This window comes from Calliphora vicina, chromosome 1, assembly GCF_958450345.1.
Source record: "Calliphora vicina chromosome 1, idCalVici1.1, whole genome shotgun sequence".
Lineage (NCBI taxonomy): Eukaryota > Metazoa > Arthropoda > Insecta > Diptera > Calliphoridae > Calliphora > Calliphora vicina.
This window is the reverse complement of record NC_088780.1, coordinates 54,297,726-54,309,817: the sequence shown is the minus strand read 5'-3', so window position 1 is coordinate 54,309,817 and position 12,092 is coordinate 54,297,726. Positions and strand designations below refer to the sequence as shown.

The following is a 12,092-nucleotide window of genomic DNA, read 5'->3' as shown; positions in this document are numbered from 1 at the left end:
GATTTTAATTTTTTTCTTTATTATAATGATTAAAAAAACAATAAAGTTTATGTGAAAATGAATTGGTTTTTTTTTAAATCTGTTTTTCAAAAACCAATTAGATTTTTTTGGTGTAGATTCTTTATGAAGCTAATTTGTTATAGATTTGCTGTGAAGCTACATCTTTTTTTGAGTTTATAATGGTTTTGAATTAAAGAACAATTTAATAATTCAGCAGTAAATTAAATCTGTAAAGAAGAAATTATTACAGAAATGCATTCAAAAAGTTTGAAGTACCAAGGTATATATTTTTTTTATATTTATTCCCGTCGTTCCAAGTTGGAGCATAGGGCCACAAGTACCAAGGTAAGGCATATTAATGCTTAAGAGAATAAACTAAATTTGATTTGATTTTTAAAATTTAATTAAAAATAATAATTTTTGGACCTTTGCCTTTGTTAATATTAGTTATATATTATAACCATTTATGTTGGTTTTCTTTATCATAAATATTTTGTTTAAGTGTCCTGCCTATACTTTGCTGTTAGTACATATGTTTCCTTATCTACTAAATTTTAAATCCCTTTATTAGCAGGTAAAACTAATATGTACATGTAAATCGAACATCATAAATATCTCCATTTTCGTTGTATATGGCGGTGACAATAAATCGTTTTTCGCTTTGCAATTTAAATTTTCATGTTTTTCGTACTTAAGTAGGATTTCCACGAAAACGCGTAGAAATAAACGGCGGCCAATTACATTTATTGCTGTGTTTTTCCGCTACCATCCAGGTAAATTAACCTTTTCAGCTACAACACACCAATTTACCTGTTAACTGTCTGTCCTCAGCGAAATGTAAAAATAAAATCACAAAATTTCTACTGAGCATTTATATTTTAGTTTTAAAATCACACTCGTTAAACAACTACCAAACGCGAAAGTGAACGGTTGTTATTTAAATTACAAATTTTATTTTGAAAATTGTTACGGTTAATAAGTTATTCAATTGATTTTGTGAAAAATTATAATTAAAAAAATATAAATTTATTGCAAACAAATAAACGCCTAGTACGGCAACGCAGTATATAATTCAGCGATTTTATAGCTTGTCATCATTGTTCATTAGTGGGGCATCTCTGTTACTTGTGGTTGAGAGTTTATATGTGGCATCACTTTGTTATTACGGTGTCACGCATATGTGGAATTGCCGAAGTAAAAGTTAAAATAGCAATTGAAAAATTTGTTAAAAAATAATTGTTATCAACTTAAAATTAGCAAATATATACAAAAAAGTAAGTAGTTAACAGCGTACCACAAGAAGAATAAGAAATACACGAAGCAAGGCTAATAAAAGAAGTAATATTACGTGGCGAAAGTTGGTCAATTTTCATTTGGAAGGAAAACAGTCAGTGTGCAAAGTGTTTGTAAGCAGAACAGCGGCTGAGCGTTAGCAGAGAAAGGCAAACGAACATTACTCGAAAAGGAGGAAAAAAAGAAAAACGTGAAAATTTGCAGTGAAGTTGAAGCCAAAAAAAGAATAGAAGAAGACATAGCAAACAAGAAATAACTCACACTGATCAAAGAAAAAACGCAGAAATTATTTGAAAGGGAAAAACAAAAATATTCAAAAGAAATTCCAAGAAAAAAACACGAAGATAAAAAATAAACTGCATGAACCCCGTAGAATTTTAAAGAAAAAAACGAGGGAAAAAACACACGAGAAACAAAAGAAGTTGAATAAACAAATAAAAGAAACAAGAAAAAATAAAACTAGCGTTGAAATTAACGATTTCTACAAAGAAAACAACTCACATACACATTGCAGTGAAGTTGGCAAAAAAAAAGAATAACGCAAATTATATTAAAATAAATAAAAGCTAAAGAAAAGTAACAAGCAGCAAAACGAAAGTAAAAAGCTGGTGTTTTCGCAACTAAAATTAAATTTTTGTGTGCAAAAAAAACTAAAGAAATAAAAACAGAAGGAGGAATCGAAGAAAACCTTTGTTTGTGCCTAAAATATATAAAAAAATACTTGTCTGTTTTCACGGGTTGCAGCCAATAACTTTTCTCATCAATAAAGAAAAACAAAATGAACAACAATAAACGCAAAAATCGCCCTAGTGGTGGTGGCGGAGGAGGTGTTATATCCACTAGTGGTGGCGCTGGTGGTATATCAAGGTAAGTGAAATACATATGCCTTTCGAACGATTATATTTTGTTTCATTTTGCATTGTAAGCTTAATTATTTCCTAGTTACACGTTTGGAAATAGTAGCAGTATAATTTTAGTTGTTAACAAATAAATAAATTAAAAATAATTTCATACTTTCAACCAAATATTATGTAATTTTGAAAACATGTGTGTGCGTGTGTATCGAAAAGTTTCTGTGGCATTGGAGTTGTGAGTTTTTTGTTTCTTTTTGCCAGTTGGTCAAATTTATTTGCTTCTTTATGAATTCAAAGCACTAAGAGCTAGATTTGTTAAGAAAAAGTTATTCCTAGTTACAATTTGTAACAAGTGTAGAATTGTTGAAAGGTTTTAATAGAATAAAATAAATTTTTCAATTTTTTTTGTTTGTTTATTTTTAAAATTAATTTGTACCTATAAATTTTGTAAAATTTTTCCAAATAATTATAGGTTAATGAGTAACCCAGCATAAAATAGTGAAAGTCATGCTTTATAAGCAACATTTTAATTACATTTAATTAATTCATGACCAATTTTTTCTATAAGGTGTTCAGAATATACAATTTTATTTAAATTATTAAGTAAAAATATTATTAAATATATCAAGATAGGTATTTATTACAGTAAAGCTTAAATTTGTACTACATATTTTACAGTTTCTGGGCGACCATCCAAAATACAAAAATTATAAAAGTTTCTTAGGTACCTACATTCTTAGGTAACTAAATTCAAAATTTTGAATTTTCGATATTTGTCTTTGAATTTTTTATAATTCAAAGCTTTGATCTATACAGTTCAGGTTCTTGTGGTATTTTTCTATTCCCTTTTTATCACATTTTTAAATTTCACCATATTTTCCATTCACTTTTTTCAAAGCTAGATTTTGGGAATAATTTTATGGAATGTATTCTAATATTTTTAAATTCAAAGTTGAGATTAAGTAAACTAAGCTCATTTCATTCAAAGTTCGCTTTGAATAATGATTCTAAATCCAATTTGTATACCATTCACAATAAGGGTATATGGGCATTTCCACAGAATGGTCCACCGTGTCTGAAAATAAAAATGTTCAAAAAATAACTTATTTTTTCTAATGTTATATTAAAAAATGTTTGAAATTGTTTGTAATATAATGGTCCATCGCGATTGAAAATATATAAATGAAAGATTAAGTAAGCGAGAATTAGCCCCCTCAATTGTATTTTCCATTAATTTTTCTTAAAATTGGAAATTGAGATGAAGTGAACTAAGCTTAATTCGTTAAATTCTTCTAATATTTGTTGTTGTTATTCAAATATTTTAAATTTGAATTATTTGAATTATAAATTGCAGTTCAGAATAAAATATAAAGACCAGTTTCACGATGTCGATAGAAAACTGATTCGAACAAATTTTTATGAAAACTATTGGAAAGAATTTAAAAAACTGAAAAACTTTTCATACAGAATTGTTCGATTCATTTTTCTTTTGATATCGTGGAACAAGCTATAAATAGAATAAAATAATGGAAAAAATATAAATCGAAAAAAGGCGAAAATAGTGGCAAAATGAAAAGCAAACAATTTCTTAATATTTTAGCCATAAATTTTGTATACAATTACAAAATTTATTAATTTCACATCAAAAAAACTTTGAACTGACCCAAACTTGACCTGATTTTTCATTAAAACGATTAATAATTTTGTTGTTTTGTGTGCCTTGTCTTTATTTTTGTACACACAAAAATATGAAAATGTTCTCACTAGCAGACCAATCGACCAAACTGTCCTTCACATAGATAAATTAGCAATATCACTTGGAGGGGTTTCATATATCATCACCATCATTTTCCAAACAATTGAAATTCACCATTAGACAAGACCATAACATACATAAATATATGCACATAATTCTAGAGAATTCATGTCGGCTTTCGAGTGTTCAAGTGTGTGTGGTGAAAAGCAAAATAAATTTACAAGCAAAAGGCCTAAACACAAACCCTCTTTAAAACACACGTAGACTTAATTGATTTTTAATTTCAATTGACCTTAATTTAAAATGTCTACAATATGCAATGTTGCTGCTGCAAATTCTACTTCTTTCTACGAGTACCAGTATCGCTTGTCGTTTTAGTACTTGTTTATTTTTATTATTTTTTTTTACAATTCATGTGCATGGTGGCTCTTTCCTTCATTTATTCATTCATGCTGCTGCTACATTCTATCGTTTTGTTTTGTTTCGTTTAATATTTATTGTTTTTTTTTTTGTGTTCAACATACATTGTAAATATTACTTTGCATAAATAAATTATTTCCTAAAAAAAACCATCGCCATCCATACACAAATCGTCTCTTACTCATATTTATTTATTTATTCATGTGTGTATTCTTGAATTTGGTTTGTATTTATGTGGCCTCATTCTATTTTAAAAATGCTTTTTGTTTTATTTATTTATTTATTTTTTATTTAATCTGAGCTTTTTTGTTGTTGTTAAATAAGAAGCTCATGAATTTTGCAACTATGTACTAAGTTATTTATATAATTAGATAATGTTTTGTTTTGATTTTCAAATTGTCTAGAGAAATTTTAGTACTTTGGAGGAGGGGCTAGGGAATTTAATGTAAAGAAATATAGAATTACAAACATGTGTGGATTTGGTATTAAATTATTCATAACTATTACATTTTTAATGTCCAAAACAAACCGAAACTTTCTGCAAAATCTTGTTTTTTTCATCTTGAACTGACAAAAAGATTGAGTTTTTGCTCGAAAGCTAAGAAATTCGAAATTTATTTTGATTATAAATGCAAGAATTATTCCCTATTACTTTGAGGATTCCATCACAATTGACAAACACAAAACTACTGTATGGAAATTCTAAACTTAAATTCGAATTCTATTTTCTTATCTAGATCTTAGATTTAGAAGCCTTTCTAATTAATAATATTCAAAATACTTCATTTCTAAATTATTTAGGATTAAAAATCCATTTGTAATTCAAATTTAATTTTAACTTATTTGAAAAAAATAAAGATCCGTCTTACAATGTTTGTCTAAAAATCGTAAAACGAATCATAAAATCGATTAACAAAAAAAAAAATAGTTTTCATTTTACTATTATTTTTATTTGTTTAATTCTTTGTGTTTAGCTTTTTTTGTTAAAATGCTGCACACAAGTCCACTCACACTTGTTTGAGTTGTGGTATTTTGATTATTAAATGTTAAAAATTCTTCTTAAAAAGTAATTGTTTTTTGTTGCTGTTTGCTGTCATTTCTATGAATCATAATTCCACTAAATAAATATATGTATATTAGTTGCAATTTTAATTTTCTGTTCAAATTTTATTTGCTTTTGTTTTTTGTTTAGTACTACAGCAGCGGCAGCAACAACAATAAATCCCCAGCAAAAACATTATAAATGATGAGAGTTTTTGTTTGTTGTTGTTTTTGTTCAATAAAAAAATATATGCATTTATTTTTCACACATTATTAAAGTCACTGACCTTTAGATTTTTAGTCAATGTCTTTGTGCTGTATTATTATTTTGTTTTTTCTTTAAAAAAAAGTATATCATTTATTTACTGATTGTATTTGTTTTGTATTTCTTAATTTCTTTACAGATATTCGAATGATAACAGACAACCGAATAATAAATCGCGTTCCCAAGCTCAGGGCATTTACAATAATGCATTTTTTATGCATGCTGCCACCGCTTTAGTTGGCAATGTTGTCCAAATGCGTCTCCGTTCGGGTAATATTTATGAGGGTGTCTTTCGTACATTCTCGCCCAATTTCGATGTGGCTCTCGAGCTGCCATCGTGTATAAAGTTGAGTAAAAATTCACCCGATGAATCCAAGTCGGTACCGAATGTTATGATTTTCCCCTACGATACGGTAGTGAGCATTTCTGCAAAAGACTTTGATTCACAGTATGCCACAGGTGGCAATTTCCAAACGGATGCCGCCATTTCGGAAAAATGTAATGGTGAGTGGGATTATATGTTTTTGAAAACAATTAGTTAGAAGAAGAGCATTGAAAACATTTAAAATAATCGTTTCCTAATTTCTAATGTCTTTTGTTTGTCTTTTTTTTTAATATAAACAGGTTCACGTTTTGAAGAAAAAGAACTCGAACCTTGGGATCCTTCTGGCATGAATGGCGACATTGATATCGAATTAGATGTTGCTGCCAATGGTTGGGATCCCAACGACATGTTCCGCAAGAATGAACACACATTTGGTGTTCAGTCAACATTCGACGATTCTCTATCATCGTACACAGTGCCCTTGGACAAAATAGACTCCGATGAGTTTAAAGAGCGTGAAGCTAAAGCTGAAAAATTGGCAGCTGAAATTGAGAGTAATCCCGCTTGCAGGGATCGTTTAGATTTGGAAAATGGCGACGAAGAAGCCTTATTTGCTGCTGTGGCTCGTCCCGATTTGGAGCGTGAACGAGAGCGCGATATTGAAAGAGAACGTGAACGTGAGAGAGAGCGTGAAAGGGAGCGCGATTTGGAGAGAGAACGGGAACGCGAGCGGGAACGCGAAGAAAGGGAAAGGGAGCGCGAGAGAGAACGCAAGCGCTTCGAGCCGCCCGTAATGACTGAGCGGTACATAACAAAGCCGACGCGTTCGATAACCGGACCACCACCACCAGTAGCCATGTCGTCACAAACTATGGGCTCTTCTGTGCGCGGTGGTGGCGGTCACGGTGGCCATGATCGCGACGATCGTAATGATCGCAACGATCGCATGATGGGCAACAATCAATCATCTGTCGCTTCGATGGGTGGTCAGTCCAACTCTATGCAATCATCTGTCGGCAGTATGACAGGTGGTATGAAGGGTTCTGCTCCACCCTCTTCGCAGATGTCCCAACAGGATGGTGGCAACAAGTATCAGGGCGGCAGTGGATCCATGATCAAGCGCAAATCAAATGCTCCACTAAATCAGAAAATGGTACGCAACACACCACCACCCAACAGCGGTGGAGGTGCGTCCGGCATGTCACAGGGTGGAAATTCTGCCGGAGGCCCAAAACAAATAATCTACAATGCGATGCCAATGCAAAATCCCCAACAATCTCAATCGTCGTATCAGCCATATACACCAGCACCTATGCATGGCGGTGCTGCGCCTTATAGAGGCCCCTCGAAAATGAATGGTGATACCGGCGGTCGGGGAGGCGATGGCAAACCATTGCCTCAAAGACCAATGCGTCAATATTCGGGTTCTTCATCGAACTCCTCGATGAACTACAACAATGATAACCAAAATCAAGGCAGACACACGCAACATGGTCCTCCCCCACACTCAGGAGGACAAGGTGGCAACAGCAGCTCACCTCCCCTGCAATCAGGTGGTCCTCATGGCATGTCGGGTCCTCCCACAAACCAACAGCCACCACCTCAGCCTCAAAGGCAAATGCGTTCGCGTGATAATCAATTACAGGATCTAAGACAATTTGGACAAGATTTCCAATTGGCCAACACATCTCCCTCACCTGGTCCCCCCACGCAACAGCCTGCTTCGATGGCGGCACAATCGCAGCAACACATGAACATTAACAAGGGTCATCAGCCACAGCCATCGGTGTCGCCACCTCAACAGCAGCCACCACACTTGCAGCAGCCACAACATGTGAGTGGTCATCCATCGCAACATGTTGCCATGCAGCATGTGCCACAGCAACATCATGCTGGACCACCACCACAAAGCCAGCCACCCCATCATGGAGGACCACCACCACAACAGCAGCAGCAACATTATGTGCCACCACCACACATGCAACAGCAGCAACAACAACCACATGGTCCACCACCACATTTGCAGCAGCAACAGCAGAATTTGCCACCACCCCAACAACAGCAGCAACAGACACAAAAGCAAATGCAACATGTACCACAACATGGCGCAGGGCCAGCCTCGATGCCAATGCAACATGTGCCACCACCACAAACCCCACAACAGCATGTGCCCCAGCAAGCACCACAGCAACAACAACACATAATACCAGAACAAACCACACAAGTAACGCAAACAAATAATGTTGGCACTTCAACCCAACAGCAACAGCAGCAGCCAACATCCACACAAAATGTAACACCAACTGGCGTTGGTCAAACCAACAGCCAGCAACAGCAAACTTCACCACCCGTCGTGGTCGATAACAATACACCCAATCAACAACAACTACAGCAAACTCCCATTACAAAAACAGATGCCACAGGCACCCCCGTCTCGGCCACAAACAGTAGTTCCACACCTTCAGATAAAATAACACCACCCTCTAGCAATACATCCACATCGGGCACAACCGGTTCGTCCAGTTCGGCCTCGAGCTCAGCACCACTCGTAAAGAAAACACATGTTCTCAATCCTTCAGCCAAGCCTTTTACACCTCGCAGTCCCAGCACTCCAAATCCATCGCGGCCTCATACACCCCAAACGCCAGTCACCATGACAACCATATACACACAGGGTGCGCCTCTGGCAGCAGCTGGTGGCCAACAGACACCGATCTATATGATGCCAGGACAACAGCCGGCCACAGCTTTCCATGCTCCCGGCCATCCTCAGGCTGCCCAACAGCCACGCATGAGAAGAGGAAACTATGGTAATTATTATGGTATAAATTCAATTTTTTTTCTTTTTTTATTTATTTATTATATTAATATTTATTGCAACACCCTTTACCATTAGAGCTAAGTTTATTTATATATAAGTTTGACATTCTTCCGTTTGTAATATTCACATTTTCCGTCTGTTGGTTGAAATCAACTTTCCAAAGCCCCAACTAACTTTTATATATAATTGATACATCAATATGACGGATATAGTCCAACTTAGAAGGCAATTGGCTGCACCAACAAATTGTGTTCACCTAAATTCATTTTTATTAGATTTTTTTTAATACATATTTATCTTAAAGTATACTTTGGTAAAGGGTATGAAATTCGGTACAGCCGGATGTAGCACTATTATTTGTTTTAATTAAAACTCTTAGCTGGTACATTCATACAAATTTTATTAACTGGATTTTCGTTTTTTCATTAATTTGCAGGACCCATGACACCATCGCAAATGCATGCATCGGCGGCAACAGGTCAACCCTTGTTGGCTACAGGACCATTGCAAACACAATTCTTACCGTATCCACAAACACCACATGCACCACATTTCCAATCACAGCCTTATGCGCAACCAATGGTAAGTTAAACAAACCTTATTTTTTTAATCAAACATTTCACTCAACTGTTTTTTATTTTATTTCTCTTCCAGGTGCGTATGTATGAACCACAACAATTGCAATTTTTAACACAAACACCACCATCTACCACCCCCTCACCGGGTCAACCTCATCAAACGTTCCATCCACAGCCACAACCTTCCCCTGCTGGCGGGGGACCTCAGCCAACATATGCCCCACAAACCCAAGCCTCTTACCATGTTGTGTGCCCCCTTACAATACATCCCTCACAGTTGATGCCCAGTCCCTATTATCAAGCAGCGGCGGGCCAACATCCACAACAGTTGCTTCAGCCCCAGCTGATAATGCCCCAGCATCCGGCCCAGTAGGGGAAGTTTTTAGGCAAATTGTGTGTTCGTAATTAAAAAAAAAACAATTTTTATTTCATTATTAACAAAATTTTCATAACAAGAACATAAACAACAAGAAAGAAAAGAAAAGAAGAAATAGCAGTCGATGAAGATGCAGATACAGAATTATAACAAGATCTTTTTGGTTCATAAATATTAAAGAAAAAAGATAATGAAGATAAATCTAATGTTGTCCCTCTTATTTTTTGTTTAAGTAATTACTTTGTTAATAACATCTTCTTTTAAAAAAAATTAAATTTTTTCCCATTAAAAATACAAAAAAAGATACAAAAAGTGACGTGGTTAAATGAAACTTCTGTGAATGTGAATTGTTGCCTGTTAAAAACTATAAATAATACTGTGAATAACACACATTAAAAGAAAAAGAAACAAACAAAATCAAATCAAATGTCCAAATAATTCTTTGCAACAAAGATATTTCCTCTAAAACATCCTTTTAAGCTCCCTTTACTCCTTTCAATCCCCCATTATTTTTCTTATATATAAATTAAGTCTTTTTTTTAAGTTTTAATTTCCAAATGTTTTGTTGGTTTAGTTCTCTAGCACTACTCCCCCTCTAGTCCTATCCTCCTCTCCCTGTACGAGAATGTATGAAAGAATAATTTAAAAAAATTTGCTCATATTAAGAATTTGAATAATTTTCTCCTTCCCTATTATGCCTTACTAACTGTCTGTTTTGTTGTTTAACTATTAATTTTCTATTATGATTTTGTGTTTTTTTTTTCTTTTACCATTATTATTTAAATTTAAATGTCGCAAATAGTTTAACAAAAAAATTATAAAACAAACAAACATGTCATATAATTCATTTCTAAACACCTACAATTAGAAAAATGAACATGAATAAGACAAATTAGATGTACTTGATTGATTTTTATAAAATTTATAACTTTAACAACTATTAAACTTGATGTAAAATTCAACAAAAAAAAATATTAATTATTCAATATAAAACAAAATATTTAAAAGCAGGATTAATAGTAAGCAATTCACATTTAATGCAGCGCTATAAAAACTTATCAAAATAATTAGCATACTTTTAGGGCGAAACGATTTATGAAATACATATGAGTTGATTTTATTTATGGAATATACAGTTTGTTGTTAGTTTTTAAAGAATATTTGTGTTTAAACAATCTAATTTCGTTAGATTTTTTAAGGCAGCCATTAACTGAGAACATTTTCTTTGTTGTGTTAACAAAGCAACACAAGCCTAAAAGTATGCTAGTTATTTTTGGAGGATTTTTATAACTAACTGTGTTAAATATCATTGTAAAATCCTAAATTTCATATAGGACTTGAACTAAAAATTTAAGAGATATCGTTTTTATTTTGAAATGTATTAAATGATTTACAAGGCGAATTTAATAAGATGACAGCTGATTAGAGAATTTCTAGATGAAATGTATGGAATGTCAAAGTCCATAAAAAATTAATGAAATCGCATTTGCTGTCATCTTGTTTAATTCGCCTTGGTTATTTAAAACTATTTTTTTGTCCTTGTTTATTTAAGAGATTTTTCGCTTCAAATATTGAGAACTTTTTTTTTGAATTTGAACTATTTATGGTTTTAACCTTTAAAGGAATGACAAATAGTTAAACCTAAAGTTTAATATATAATAGCCGAGCTCTTTGTCCAACCGGACACGAGTAATTTCTCATAAACCAAACATAAATCTTGTTTCCAAACTCCTTTCTGCAATTTTCGAAACGATTCAGCTTATTTTTCCAATAGCGATTATCTACAAAGCTAACCAGCAAAAAAAGCATAGCAGAATCACCTCAGACTCTCTTAGGTGAAACACCAATGATTTTGTCTTCGGAGGGAATTGATTCAAACTGCAGAATTGTAGTATATCTGTATTGAAAGTACTCTGCAATACGTTATGAAGAATAGTATTTTTTTCCATATGAATATTATAAATGAATACATTATTTAAACACTTTTGTAATTTGTTTTAGAAAAACTGCTGTAAAAAAATTAAAATCATAACTTAATAAAATGCTAAAAACAAAACCCTAAAACTATTTGATGTGCAATGAAAATTTGTGAAATTTTCGTAATTTATTGTTTAAAGTTTTGCTGGGATATTAAGCCGATTCATGGAAGTTGACTAAACAAATTTTGGGTAAAATGTAGACAATCGTCACGAGCAAAATTGTGGAAGCTGCAAGGAAGCTTTATCAGATTATACAAATAACTAATAAATCAATAAATTACGCATTGAAAAGTTGATTCTAAGCGACAGACGCAAGAGCAAGATATAACAGTAGGAATATCCTAAATGCATAACAGCAAACTTTACAGGAGAATCTCTTTTTGT

General features: G+C 33.2%; 1 protein-coding gene across 2 annotated transcripts; it reads left to right on the top strand.

Annotated features, from left to right (window-relative positions):
* Nucleotides 1-1,136: 1,136 nt before the first annotated feature.
* Atx2 (Ataxin-2) lies at nucleotides 1,137-11,793 on the top strand. Of its 2 annotated transcripts, none has more exons than XM_065513779.1 (5): nucleotides 1,137-2,160; nucleotides 5,769-6,133; nucleotides 6,254-8,764; nucleotides 9,212-9,357; nucleotides 9,430-11,793. In XM_065513779.1, the coding sequence occupies exons 1-5, from the start codon at nucleotides 2,072-2,074 to the stop codon at nucleotides 9,724-9,726; spliced, it is 3,408 nt and encodes a 1,135-aa protein (XP_065369851.1). In that variant the 5' UTR covers nucleotides 1,137-2,071; the 3' UTR covers nucleotides 9,727-11,793. The 2 variants fall into 2 exon arrangements, with proteins under 2 accessions (XP_065369851.1, XP_065369843.1); XM_065513771.1 differs by having other exon boundaries at nucleotides 6,254-8,776.
* Nucleotides 11,794-12,092: the final 299 nt, after the last annotated feature.